The sequence below is a fragment of the Kuraishia capsulata genome, genomic scaffold (assembly GCF_000576695.1).
Source record: "Kuraishia capsulata CBS 1993 genomic scaffold, Kuraishia_capsulata_scaffold_2, whole genome shotgun sequence".
NCBI classification, from domain to species: Eukaryota; Fungi; Ascomycota; class Pichiomycetes; order Pichiales; family Pichiaceae; genus Kuraishia; species Kuraishia capsulata.
In genome coordinates, this window is record NW_019172951.1 from 1,163,052 (window position 1) to 1,176,554 (window position 13,503).

The following is a 13,503-nucleotide window of genomic DNA, read 5'->3' on the forward strand; positions in this document are numbered from 1 at the left end:
CCAGCCTCTGCAAATCGAAAAGCAGGCTGGGTTTTAATCCTTACACTTACATCGATATTTTGTTAGCCACCTCTAACAAAAAAAAAGAGGAATTTGGTGGTTATGCCCTTATAAACCAATGTAGTTCCTTTCGCTTCCTCAGTGTGGTACCTCTAGAGTTTTCCTAATTAGCACTTTTTGTTTTTCATATTTGAATTTTTGTTCTGCTTGTTGGTTCTCACCCTGATACATTCCTTTCACCGGCTTTATAGCACCACCGCACCCTCCGCACCTCCACCAACTGTCCCACACTCGTTTTATTACAACAATCTTTCCAATTATTTTCCCAGGAACACGCGTGAGCATTAAATCTAGCTCATACCATCTCTATAACGAACACGCAACAAGTTTCGTTTTCTCGGGGCTCATCACATCTATCTTGCATACTGCATCAATACTGATACCTTAATTGCATCAATCTTTAGAGTTGCCGAGCATTTATTTTGAAAGACGGAGTTTGACTTTTTTGCCAATTAAGACCAGTTCAACCTTAATTGAATTCCGTGAAAGGAAATATTCCAAGTGCAGCTCTTGATTCTATATTAAGGTTAAGGATGTCATTCAATTACACATCTGCTTTCAAGACAAACCCTTTGTCGGTGGCTAATCAGAGCGACAGCTGCATCACCACCACGTTCAAGAGATCCACGAAAAGGTCTTTAGAGCAAGACGAGACCCCTTCAGTGAAGAGAGTGTCGTCTTTCAACGAGACTCTTTCTAGATTTTACCCCATATTCAAAGATACGTCTGAGTGTTGCTCGAGCTTTGAGAAGATGAGAATCAGCTCGTCGTCTGGTATGGATAGCAACAGCGTGAATGCGAATTTGGGAACACCACATAAGATTTTCGAAATCCCAGAGATACTCGCGAAAATCCTGTCGTTCGTGGAGAAAGACAGCAGGGTTCCTCAGGAGGTGAGTCCCATCAGGAGAAAGCCAATGAGTTTCCAACACTCGTTAATCATTCATGGTAATGTGAAGGACGCGACCAGAGCATGGGAGTCTGAGAACATGAACAACAACGCTGGAAACAATATTGGAAACAGTGATCTTTACAGTTGCTTGCTAGTGAATAAGCTATGGTATAAGGTTACGTTGGAGATGTTGGAGAGAAAGTTGATATTTACGACGGATGAGCATTTTGAGTCGTATTACCAGAAAGCGAGAAAGAACCAAGGAGAGGGACCCAATATATATAATGTTGAAGGTGATAATTTTGACACCATCAGTTGCCAACCTGGTTACAATTCCTCCACTCGCACCTTCATCTGCAACAAACTGAAAGGAGCCAAACAGAAGCATCTCGACTTCATCTGCGACAACACCAAGATGATCAATTTGAACTGGATAGAGTTCTACATATGTCCATATCTTCTTCCACCCCAGAGCATGTTTGCCAACGGAAATATCACTAAACTTGTCATTCCATGCTCGAAAATGGTGGATGACAACTTTCTCAAGATGGTGAGTATCAACTGTCCAAATCTGGAGATCTTGGACATCAGAGCATGCGAATTGGTTACGGATGCAGGTATCTATTCCATAGCGCTTAACTGCTCCAAACTGCACACATTGAATGTAGGCAGACATTCACGCGGTGAGCTAATCACGGACACAGGAATTTCCGCCATATGCCGTTACACCCAGATAAGGACATTGGGATTGGCAGGATGCCATGTGACGGATGGAACGATATGGGAGATCTTCAAGTATAAGAACGATCACATAGAAAGACTCTCGTTGAACAACTGTTACAAATTGTCAAATCACGGAATTCCAAGAGTATTGGAGCTCAACGACAGGGATTTCAGTCGTGATAATGGGAATGCTTCTTTTAACGGCGTTGGTCACGAGATCGCGCAAGGCACTGGAGTTTTTCCTCATTTGAACGTTTTGGAGTTAAGAGGATGTGTTAACATCACAGACTTCAAATCTCTGGTGACGTTCAGAAAATCCAAGCAGATTAACCCCAAAAGACCATGCCAAGTCTCAGGTCGTACTCAGGTCCCTCTTTTAGTGGAAGGATGCGAGATTGTCGACAGGAGAATCAAAGAGTTCGAACTCATGGTGGATCTGGAAATTTCCTCGAGAATCTTCAAAGATTTGCAGGAATGGGCTAATGACACAAACGATGAAGATGTGCCTTTCAACGATTTGTTCGCAAAGAAACAGTGCGCTGGCGCATTATAGAGGATAAGGTATGATTGTCACGTTAGCGATAACGGCATTTGGCTAAATCCTCAGTAATATAAACAATCAAGCTTAGATTATGCATAGTGTAAAGCACAAGAAAAACCCAATGGGAATGGGATTCTCCTGGTAATCTTACGTAATCAAACAAAACCACATGATTACATAATCAGTTGCATTGCCAATCCGCGCGTATTACATAATCCATCTATCGTCCCAGTATCTGCTTGGCCTCCACAAGATACCGTACTGCCTAATGACTCTTCCTGTATACACTGGGTTAAGCCTCGTTCCAATTCCCCTCGGAATCAAGTATGAATTTCAATTAGACCATACAAACGCATATAGACATATCACAAATTCAGGGAATGGATACAACGTACGATCAACTGGCCAGGAGGGCAGTGGATCTACTGGAGGCTTCCAATCGGTACAGAGTTATAGTACTAGTGATTGGATCCCCCGGCAGTGGAAAGTCTACACTTTCGGACAAGGTAGTTGAAAGAATAAATAAAGAATACAAAAAGCATAGACATGCATCAAGTCTAGAAAGTGATTCGGGCACAATGGATGGAATCGCGTGCGGAAGCGATGGCGATAGCTACGACCAACATACTAACAAGGGAAAGTTGAATTTAAAATCGAGCGAATTTCTTGTTCGGGATGTTTTAATCAAGCAATTGGGGAGATTCACAAAATTCGACCCTGAAGATGTCATATCCGTTGAAGATGAGAACTTTCCACCGAGGCTGCAAACTGAAGGCGATAGGAGGGTGATACACGGAAGAGGCACCACTATCGAGATAGATTCTTCACTTAGTCCCGAGAGTCACGAGAGTTCTGAGGAACCTGAGCCAGAACTAGCACAGGTGATTCCAATGGATGGTTTTCACTTGCCAGTAGCAACGCTGAAGAAATTTGAGGATCCGGAGTTTGCGATTTTGAGAAGAGGTTCGCCTTTCACATTTGATTCGACCATGGTGGTGACGTTGATTGAGCTCTTGACAGATACATGCATCGATATTTCAGATATACAAGATGGAGGTCAAGGAGACAACCAGACGAGGTGTGAGTCTGGAGACGTCAGGCTCAATAAAGGCAAGCCTCGAGACCACAAGCTCGGCAAGTATGACATACTCCCGGGAAAAGCTACCGGAATACCCGATATCTACATTCCCGATTTTGATCACGCCCTCAAGGATCCAACCTTGAACGGGATCAAAATCGCATCAACCACGCGGATTTTGATTGTGGAAGGATTGTATCTCCTATTGAAGCAGGAGCCTTGGTGCCGAATACAGACGTGTCTTAGCTCAACAAAGGCACCGAACGAATCTTGGAAGCTGGAAATTGACCGCCAAAGAGCATCCACGAGGGTGGCTCGGCGCCATGTCTCTAGTGGAATCTGTCAAGACCTGGAGAGTGGATTAGAAAGGTACGAATTGAACGATGGAATTAACAGGAATTTGGTTGATGAGCACAGTTATCCCTGTGATTTACAGATTTGCAGTATTGATCAGCCATATGGAGAGAGCAACGGTTTTTGCAAATGAAAGACACTAATTTGTCTCAAAAAAGAGCTAATGACATTGCTTGTTTGCTACAAAATGAGTCGAGCATATGAGTGTTACGTATAGAAAGAGATGATTCGGATGAAATATACAAAAAAACGACATCAAATATGATGTAAGGCATAGACAGAGATGCTGGCCGATGTAGTGATGAAAATGAAGTAAAAAAAAGTGCACTTGCGCTTCGGCTCGTTCGTAGTTTGCGTTATCAGGTAGCGATTGTTTCGTGAGTCGTTATTGTCAGGTTATCAGGCCGTGAATATAGGAAGGGAGTGTGTGTGAGATATTGCAAAGGATTGTAAGGGCCATATTTGGATTGTCATAGTTGCCATGCCATACTTGGAGCGCCGTATAAGAGCACTACCCGTTCCAAACAGGTTGAGTCCTTCGATTTTTTTCTCAATAAATAGCAGAAGCCAGAGGAGGATCAAGCTCAGAAGGCGACGGATCGTCCTCGGGTGCCTTGGGGCCACATCCAGAAGAGCCAACACGTTTTCTTCTCAACAGCATGGTCGAGCCTCCAATCTTCAAGTCAAAAGATTCCGAGGTTTGCATTGTCAGAGAACTGGAAACGCTCCTGCTCGGATCAGGTGTTCGAGGAATGTCGTTATGATGACCTCTGGACAGTTGTCTTGGTTTGACAGAGTCCAGAAACGAGACTGTGGATTGCCGTCTGGGTTTCACGATGCTCGAAGACGACATCCGTCTTCTCATCATGGGCGATTTGCTAGGGTGATCCCAATTGGAGTTCGAGTCGGAATCACTATCAGAGTCAGATATCGAGGAGTCATATATGGAGCCATGGTCAATGTGATGCTGAGCATTTGTTTTTATCACATCCATGTCTTCGTTTTCCTCCTCGACAATTCCAAAAGCCGTGAGATGGCTGGGACTGCCAACCGCTGTGGCAGCTAACATATTGTTTCCTCCCGCATGCATTGCAGCACTGGTGTCAAACATTAGTTTGATAGCCTCGGCCCTTGGGGTCTGCAAACTCTCAGAAGTGTCGTTGAAGTGTTGGTATAGCTGAGAGTTGTGGGTGGTTGGAGGCGGAGCATCAAACGCAGGCTCGGTGATTTGCGAGTTCTGCAAGATCCAAGGGTGTTGCAGAATCTCATCAAGAGTGTACCGCTTGCTTGGGTCCAATGTCAGAAGGTTCGAGACAAGATCTTTGGCCTCTTTGGAGATCTCGTCCCACCAGGGGCTCAGGAAACAGTACTCGCCCTTGGACACTTTTTCAGCCAGATTCCTGGGATCGGTGTCGTAGAAAGGAGGAAAGCCACACAGCAGCGTGTACAGAACACACCCAATTGCCCAGACATCAACAGACTTCGAATAGTACTCGTCTTTGACAATCTCCGGGGCAGTGTAGCCAACCGTTCCACACGGAGTGTTAGTGTTTCTGTCCCATAAAACCTTGGAAAGACCAAAATCTGCTAGTTTTACTGTGCCAATTCCACCGGCACCAACATTCACCTTGAACTTGCCCTCGTCCAGTTTGTTTGCGTCATCAGACTGACGTCTGCGCTGCTCGTGGACAGGTGTAGGCACCACCGGGATGGGGACGAACAACAGGTTCTCAGGCTTGATGTCCCTGTGAACCACACCCACCTGCTCATGAAGGTACTTGATGGACCTTACCACCTGAACAATCACATGTCTGGACAGGTCCTCGGAGAAATAGGTGTACTTGATGATCTGGTTGAAAATCTCGCCTCCTTGAACTAGTTCTAAGAATAGATAGCAGTACCGCGAATTGCTGCTGTTCTTGTACGCCAGCAACTTGACGATATTCTCGTGATCTAGCTTGGACATGATGGCAATCTCTTTCAAAATGCCATTGATCTGCTGTATCGTCATGCTGGACTTGTCAATGATCTTGATGGCGATCTCCTCGTTGCGCACCGTGTCCAGGGCCCTAAACACCTTGGAGAAGGCGCCCTCCCCAATCTGCGCCTCGATCCGGTACCGAGGAATTATCTCGGAATAACATCTAAATTCATCCGCAACGGGGCTGTTGTGGTCCTTCTTCTTGATCAGGTTCTTGAAGTTCTGAAACGCGTTAGTCTTGCAAGTCTCTAGGGATCCGGCCCCCGAAACAACATCACAACATCAACACATACCGATAGCATGAGCACAATACTCCAATAAATATATTTGAATATGATAGATCCAACTAACTGGAGCCCAAAACAGCCCTGACAACTCTTAAAGCCAAAATATACACTGTTAGGAGGTGTTGTTAAGACTGGGATCAAAGAAGAATGGGGCAAATCCGAGAGAAGGTGGTGATCATGTGAAACGGGGGCCTCAGCAGATGAGAATGTTGGAGGTGGGCTGAAAAATGCAAGGTGGGCGATTTTTGGGATTTTTTGAAATTTAAAAATGGATACAATAGCATGACGGGACAGTGAATATGTACCTCCTGTTTAATTGGGACTTTTCAGATTATTTTCGTGATTTGCGTCGTTATCTTCATACTCTTTCACTCTATGCTTACTATATGGCACACCCCGTCGCCGCAGCCACCAGCTACGGTGTTTCCACCGGCTAAGCCCTTACTACTCGCAACTTTGACCACCTTGCCCTTTCCAGTTTTGCCTAAGCCAAAGACCTCTCTTCTGGCGCCGTTAAAAGCGTAAATTTTGCCCTGCTCGCTGCCGGAGACCAGCCAATCGTTTCTGTAGCAGATGTTCACCATGTAGTTCTCCACACTGTCTATGCAGTGCTGGTTGATGGAAACCAGCTTTCCGCGGGCGAGATCGTACTCGCAAATCTGCGTTTTTCCCACCATTGACAAAAACGTCTTTGCGTGGTCGCTTGCGATCGACATGACCTGCGACTTGGTATCGAACATGTCCGAGTACAGCTTATCGCTCCTGAGGTCGAAGCTGTACAGATAGCCATCGTTACCACCACAGCAAACCTTGAACCCCTCCAGTTCCAGACAATTGAGCATCTCGTGAGAAGTCTGGTACTCCACAATTGGTCCTGTCAGCTTCTGTCTGATATCAAATATTTTTAAGGCACCATCGTAGCCTGCTGAGAAGATCAAGCCCCCATCCACGAGTTTGCTCTGAGATACCTTACACATCTCGGCATTTTGTAGTTGTTTTTGCGTGTTCCAGATTTGGACCGGCTTAGTCTTCAAGATATCCCACAATTGAATATTTGCGCCGCTGCTCACGAACCTTTCATCTCTGGAATCGAGACACAGATCGTTCGTTCCATGGATGGAGTTCACCTCGAACTCGGACATTTCCGCGCCATCCGCAACCTTCCACAGCTTAATCATGGGCTCTTTAAGACCACACGTTAGCAAATATCTTCCGTTTCGCGATAGTTGGAGAGATTGGACTGGTGATGTGTGTGCCTGGAATTGTAGCGTCTGGGCTGGTGATGTGTGTAACTCCTTTTGGGGCTCGGTCATATTTCTGGATCCATTATTTGAATATCGTGTTAAATCGTGGTTGATTAGGCCGAGAATTGCGGAAATGCTCCAATTATATTGCTTCTAGCTGGGTTTGCGAAAGTAGCCAAAAAAGCCAAAAAAAAACTAATGATATTTATTTTGAGCCGCGTTATTTTTTTCATTTTTCACTGCCAAATTTCACCGCCTAAACCTTCCTCGGGCACGTCCTCCACCTCTTCCTCTATAAGGTGGAGGGAATCTGTTCTGGTACCCACCCCTATCATTGTAGCCTGATTGATTGTAACCATGAGAAGGATATGGATTACGATTGTGGCTAACATGAGACGAGTTTGCGCCGGAACTAAAACGCGGGGTTGGATGTGAAGGTAGCTGTGATTGGGGAGCCAACTTGACCGTCCTACCACCAAGACCACCGCCCAATCGTCTCGGCTTCCAGTTTTTCACCACTCTTCCACGCTCAATGTCCACTACAATGGCCCTGTTTTTGATCTTGAGCCCGTTGGCCCTGTCATAGGCAATCTTGGCGTCATGTGTATGCTTGTACAGCACGAACCCGTATCCTCTGCTGCTGTTGTTGCTGTCTTTATCTCGCACAACGCGTATTTTTTCAACTTCACCGTAGTTTGAGAATATCTGCTGCAAGTCTAGCTCCGTCACAGAATAGTCAAGTCTTCCAACAAACACCGTTTTGTAGGGATCCCCGTTGATATGGGGGTCTGATTCTGGGTTCCATTTGACCACAGCATCCTTTAAAAAACTTCGCTGAAGTTCCAATTTCTTTGCTTTATCGGATTTGCGGGACTTTACAGCTTCAGCTGGCTCAGCATCGTTGTTTACTGGCTTGGACAACAACGCTAGGAATTGAGCTATCCCAGACACCTCTCTGGTCTTCCTTAGTGCAGGTTCAACATCTATAGGCTCCAGGTGGCGGAGCGGCGGTTTCGGTGCAAAAAGCTTTGCTATCGGTGGAGGATATTTGTCCATCTGAAAAACTGTGAGAATTGGGCGATAGAAACACCCCAAAAAACAACCAAAAACTGGAGCTCCACTTGTTGTACTCGGTTACTCTATTGACGAAATTTAATCAGGTCGTGTACCCATACCAATTTGGGGAAGGAATGCACGAATACACGTAAAAGCCTAAAGACCTGACACCTTGTCATGTCTCAATTGGTGAAATCGAACAAGAGCTTTTGGGGTTCTGCTGGATATTGGATAGAAAAACCAGGGAATATTCATCTTCGACTACGTCTGTTCTCTGGTCGCTAGAATGACCTCCAAATCAACACTTCCTTTATACAACAACTCCTCAAACAGATACGAAGACTCAGACTCGGTGCTAACTCCAGTCAGCAAATCAGCTTCTCCAAGAGAAAGCACGCCTCATTCGGCATACGAACAGAGTTCGTCATCTCAAATGGACAAACATGTGAAGTCGTCGAATTTACCCAGAATAGACAGACCCCGATTTATGCTGTTGGTGCTTCTGTATCTGCTACAGGGTGTACCAGTTGGTCTGGGGTTTGGGTCTGTGCCTTTTTTGCTGAAGTCAGGCCAGCTTTCATATTCGCAAGTGGGAATATTTACGTTAGCGAGTTACCCGTACTCGCTGAAGCTTTTGTGGGCACCGGTGGTGGATTCTTTTTACAGTAAGAGACTGGGGAGAAGGCGGTCCTGGATCATACCCGTCCAATTACTCAGTTCGATCGTTCTGATAACAATTGGATCGAAAATTGACTTTCTCCTGGAGGATCTCTTTGCGAACCTCCAAAAGCTGACAGTTGTGTTCTTCTTACTCATATTACTATGCGCAACACAAGATATTGCCGTTGACGGATGGGCATTGACCAGCATGAGTCCATCGGCATTATCATACGCATCCACAGCTCAGACTATTGGACTCAACACGGGTTATTTCATGTCTTTCACCGTGTTTTTGGCTTTCAATTCTCCTGATTTTGCCAATAAGTATCTGAGGCCTACTCCTCTGGATGCTGGAGTGATGACGTTGGGCCAGTATATGAAATTTTGGGGATTTGTCTATTTTGTCGTGACAATCGGGCTTCTTTTCATATCTGAAGATCCAAATCATCTTGTTCAACAAGACAAAAAGTATGAAGACATCGAAATGGTTGAACTAGAGAGGGACATCGCTTCCGTTGGAAACACAGTTCACGCTCATTCTGAGGTTGGCAATGTCAACACCGAATCTCTCACAGGCGTATATAAGAAGATGATTGCAATTTTGAGGTTGCCAAATGTGAGAGCATTTGTCATTCTACACCTGATCTCCAAAATAGGATTTCAGGCAAATGAAGGAGCAACCAATTTGAAGCTGTTGGAGAAAGGATTCTCGAAGGAAGACCTGGCTATCACAGTTTTGATAGACTTTCCGTTTGAAATCATCTTTGGATATTATGCTGGTCGCTGGTCCACGGGAGCTGGGCCTTTGAATCCGTGGTTATATGCGTATCTGGGTAGAATAGCAGCTGCTTGTTTGAGCCAGTTCATGGTCTGGTGTTTCCCCAGCGACGGAAAAGTAACTTCGGCTTACTTCTTGAGTGTCATTCTGTCCCATTTGCTTGGATCCTTTATGTCCACAATTCAGTTTGTCTCGATATGTGCTTTCCATACCCAGATAGCAGACCCCGCCATTGGAGGAACTTACATGACTACTTTGAACACGCTATCAAATTTGGGTGGCCAGTGGCCGAGGCTGGTTGTTTTCTATCTCATTGACAAACTGACCAGGGCCACCTGTTTGCCATCAGAGAGCGCTATAACGAGTCCGGCCATAAACAATCCATTTGTGGGAGAGAAATACTACCATTGTGTGAATGCCAAGCTGAAAACAGAATGCGTTAGCAACGGCGGAGTTTGTCATGTTGAACATGACGGGTATATGCGTACAAACCTGATTTGCATTGCGATTGGTCTGGCACTTTACTTTTATGTGATCAAGGGACTGGTGATGCGTCTGCAAAGTTTGCCTCCTAGTGCTTGGAGACTGAAGAAGTAAGTTATTGGCCAGCCATCTTTCAAAGGGTAGAGGTTGAGATTATGATTGCGGATTTCCTCAAGTACGAGATATAAATGTAGAGGGAAGTTGGGTTCAAGCATGTACAGATTCAGCCATCACTAAGCTAAATCTTAGCAAAGTCCAACATAACATCGCTGAGCATCTTCCTGGCTTTAACCTTTACCACCATACTCTTGGGGAAATTGATGTACCCCAAAAACGGAACAGGCCATTGTCCGTATGCATTCTCTGGACCCAAAGAAAGCGCCACTTTGGCGTAGCCTGATGGTTGAGGAACATGTTTTATATCAGTTTTTCCTTCCAAGAAAGAGTTGATGTTATGGGCTAGAATCCGAGGGAACGGTTTTGCATTTTGTGCAACTCTCCTGGGCCAATCAGTAACATCACCAAGCGCAAATATCTTTCCATTGTCTGCACCAATTGCTCGAAAAGCGGTATCAATTTTAACCTGATTTAGATCATCAACCAGATCAGAAATGCTATTTGGTGGTGGATTTGCAACAGGTCCAGTGGTAAAATATATCTTGTCGGCCAAAACGTTTTCACCAGTTTTTTCGAAGATACCCCCACCATTTCCATCAGAAATAACCCTCGTATCAAAAACAAATTTCACACCTTGACCTTCGAGATCTTTCTCAGCTCCCTTCTTAAGCTTCTCACCATATGTGAAGTCAAGAAGTTCTTTATTTCCATGATAGATCGTGATCGACTTCTCTCCCATCCTAATCTCTTCCCTATACTTATGAGCCAGCTCTCCAACGATTTCTAGTCCGACAAAACCAGCACCCACAAATACGATGCGCTTGGAAGAGTCCATGGCCTTGACTATGCTTTCATAATAGTCTTGCAATCCCTTTATAGTACGGTTTCCATTGAATTCAGGGAAGACAGGTGAGGGCCATCTTGCTCCGGTAGCAATAACCAAAGCATCATAGGCGATATCTTTATGACCTCTGAGACTCACCTTATTATTGTCTATATTGGTGACATCATCAATGACTAAATTGATGTTTTCTGGCAAAATTTCCTTTAGTGGTAAGGTGATTTGCTTGACCCAATCTGATGGGGTGTCATAATTCAGCGCTCTTGGTGTAGAAACCAAGAAATAATAGTATTCCAAATTCGAAATAAGACACACCTTATGGTTGTAGGACTTGGCTAGGTGCTGAGCTACACGAACTCCATAAGTTCCTCCCCCGATAACGACCACAGTTTTCTGATCATTACCCATGATTCTTCAGTTGATGTAGTCCTAATCTCAATGAAGCTCAATTGCAATACAGGAGTCTGTTCTTACTACGAAAAACGCACAATGCTCTCATATTTATACTGTCCCATCAATAAGGTTTGTATATATTTACCTCGGAGGTATGCAAATAAAATGGTGGCGACAGTCTCCTCGCTGTACTGTGTCCTCGGTGTTAAGTAAACCAGGTTCGGAATCTCGGGGCAGCCCGAATTGTAGACTCAAGAAAAATACTAGGAAAAGACAAAGTTTCTGAATAATCTCAGCCAGCTCATTAGGTAACCGCTGACAATTAGATCAGATTGTGAACCCAGCATTAGTTTCCATTCCGGAGTTAAGATATGATATAGCTGAAGTTTTTAAAGTGCATGCGCGCATGCAGATCAAGGTTCCCTGTCAATGCAAAATGTGGAATGCTGAATCGAACAGTGTTTTAGCAAGAGAATGGCACATAGCGCAAAATAAATTGAGAATAGATTGAGATTAAATTAGAAAAATCAAGCGGAACCCACTGATAACACCTGATGAATTCCACAGAACTTGGCTCACTAAACTTTGGCAAAATCAAGAAACTTATCAGTAAATAGATTTTTGGCCTTAACCTTAACCAAAACTGACTTTGGGAGAGTAATATAGCCCAAAATTGGAACTGGTAATTGACCATAGGCTGAGTTTGGACCCAGAGAGACACCACCCTTGGCCCATGCTGGTGGCTCAAAGGCCTTCTCAAAATTGTTCCTGCCCTGCAGGAACGCATCTATGTTATGAGCAAGGATGACGGAAAAAGGGATAGCGTACTGAACAAGTCTCCTTGGCCAATCAGTGACATCACCAGCAGCAAAAACCTTACCATTTTCAGCCCCGATAGCACGGAGGGTAGAGTCAATTTTCACCTGGTTACGTCCATCAACTAAACCAGCAATGCTGTTTGATGGTGGATTGGCAACGGGACCAGTGGTGAAGTAGATCTTATCAGCGACAATCTTGTCACCAGACTTCTCGATGATGCCCTCACCCTTTTCGTTTGATATAACCTTTGTGTCAAAGACAAACTTAACTCCAGAACTCTCAAGATCGTTCTGGATATTGCGCCTGATTTTTTCTCCAAACGAAGAGTCCAACAGGTCTTTGTTGGCATGGTAGATGGTGATTGACCTCTCACCTTTCTTGATGTCGTCCTTGTACTTGTGGGCCAGCTCTCCAACAACCTCCAAACCCACAAAGCCAGCACCCACAAATGCGATGTGTTTGGCATCATCAATTTCCTGCGTCCTGTCCTCGTAGTAGTCTTGCAATCCCTTGATCGTGCGATCTCCATTGAATTCAGGAAAAACTGGGGAAGGCCATTTTGCTCCGGTAGCAATCACCAGTGCATCATATGGAATATCCTCGTGACCTTTAAGGCTGACCTTGGTGTCATCAATATCAACGACATCATCAATGATCAAGTCAATAGTCTCCGGCAAAACGGACTTCAAAGGAACTGTCATTTTGTCAACCCAATCAGATGGCGTGTCGTAATTCAAAGCTCTCGGAGTTGATGCCAAGAAGTAGAAATACTCCAAATTCGATATAAGGTAAACCTTGTACTTGTAGGATTTGACCAGGTGCTGTGCGACACGAGAACCGTAGGACCCTGCACCAATCACAACCACGGTTTTTTTATCAACAGTCATGTTCTCTCGGTTCGAGTACGATATGGCTCAGTTGCGATACAGATATCTGTTTTCACCAGTACTGCACTGTTCCACAGTCTATATATACTTGGACTTTGAGCAGAATTGAACTTTCCTGAGTCAGCAGATTAGTGATTCTCCTTGATACTGAGCAGGATTGAGTAAGCAAATTAATCAGCAATTGTTGTCAAGATAGAATTCACCCCATTTCGCAAACAACATGGGGTGCATATTTGAGGGTACATGCATGCCTGCATGCAAGAATTTGAAGAGCTCACTTGAAGATTCACAGAATGAAAGTAAATTGCG

At 44.7% G+C, this 13,503-nt stretch overlaps 8 protein-coding genes across 8 annotated transcripts; 3 read left to right on the plus strand and 5 right to left on the minus strand.

Moving 5' to 3' along the window:
* Window positions 1-593: 593 nt before the first annotated feature.
* On the plus strand, window positions 594-2,228 carry KUCA_T00001908001 (uncharacterized protein; the record flags this gene model as incomplete). Its single annotated transcript, XM_022604136.1, has 1 exon — window positions 594-2,228. The coding sequence occupies one exon, from the start codon at window positions 594-596 to the stop codon at window positions 2,226-2,228; it is 1,635 nt and encodes a 544-aa protein (XP_022457947.1).
* A 368-nt stretch (window positions 2,229-2,596) lies between these two features.
* KUCA_T00001909001 (uncharacterized protein) lies at window positions 2,597-3,781 on the plus strand (the record flags this gene model as incomplete). The annotated part of the gene is made up of 1 exon (XM_022604137.1): window positions 2,597-3,781. The coding sequence occupies one exon, from the start codon at window positions 2,597-2,599 to the stop codon at window positions 3,779-3,781; it is 1,185 nt and encodes a 394-aa protein (XP_022457948.1).
* Window positions 3,782-4,198: 417 nt separating this feature from the next.
* Window positions 4,199-5,931, minus strand: KUCA_T00001910001 (uncharacterized protein; the record flags this gene model as incomplete). The annotated part of the gene is made up of 2 exons (XM_022604138.1): window positions 4,199-5,851; window positions 5,923-5,931. The coding sequence occupies 2 exons, from the start codon at window positions 5,929-5,931 to the stop codon at window positions 4,199-4,201; spliced, it is 1,662 nt and encodes a 553-aa protein (XP_022457949.1).
* A 353-nt stretch (window positions 5,932-6,284) lies between these two features.
* KUCA_T00001911001 (uncharacterized protein) lies at window positions 6,285-7,229 on the minus strand (the record flags this gene model as incomplete). The annotated part of the gene is made up of 1 exon (XM_022604139.1): window positions 6,285-7,229. The coding sequence occupies one exon, from the start codon at window positions 7,227-7,229 to the stop codon at window positions 6,285-6,287; it is 945 nt and encodes a 314-aa protein (XP_022457950.1).
* A 180-nt stretch (window positions 7,230-7,409) lies between these two features.
* KUCA_T00001912001 (uncharacterized protein) lies at window positions 7,410-8,216 on the minus strand (the record flags this gene model as incomplete). The annotated part of the gene is made up of 1 exon (XM_022604140.1): window positions 7,410-8,216. One exon carries the CDS (start codon window positions 8,214-8,216, stop codon window positions 7,410-7,412), a length of 807 nt encoding a protein of 268 aa, XP_022457951.1.
* A 286-nt stretch (window positions 8,217-8,502) lies between these two features.
* KUCA_T00001913001 (uncharacterized protein) lies at window positions 8,503-10,251 on the plus strand (the record flags this gene model as incomplete). Its single annotated transcript, XM_022604142.1, has 1 exon — window positions 8,503-10,251. One exon carries the CDS (start codon window positions 8,503-8,505, stop codon window positions 10,249-10,251), a length of 1,749 nt encoding a protein of 582 aa, XP_022457952.1.
* Window positions 10,252-10,375: 124 nt separating this feature from the next.
* KUCA_T00001914001 (uncharacterized protein) lies at window positions 10,376-11,503 on the minus strand (the record flags this gene model as incomplete). The annotated part of the gene is made up of 1 exon (XM_022604143.1): window positions 10,376-11,503. One exon carries the CDS (start codon window positions 11,501-11,503, stop codon window positions 10,376-10,378), a length of 1,128 nt encoding a protein of 375 aa, XP_022457953.1.
* A 563-nt stretch (window positions 11,504-12,066) lies between these two features.
* On the minus strand, window positions 12,067-13,194 carry KUCA_T00001915001 (uncharacterized protein; the record flags this gene model as incomplete). The annotated part of the gene is made up of 1 exon (XM_022604144.1): window positions 12,067-13,194. The coding sequence occupies one exon, from the start codon at window positions 13,192-13,194 to the stop codon at window positions 12,067-12,069; it is 1,128 nt and encodes a 375-aa protein (XP_022457954.1).
* Between the last annotated feature and the right edge of the window lie 309 nt (window positions 13,195-13,503).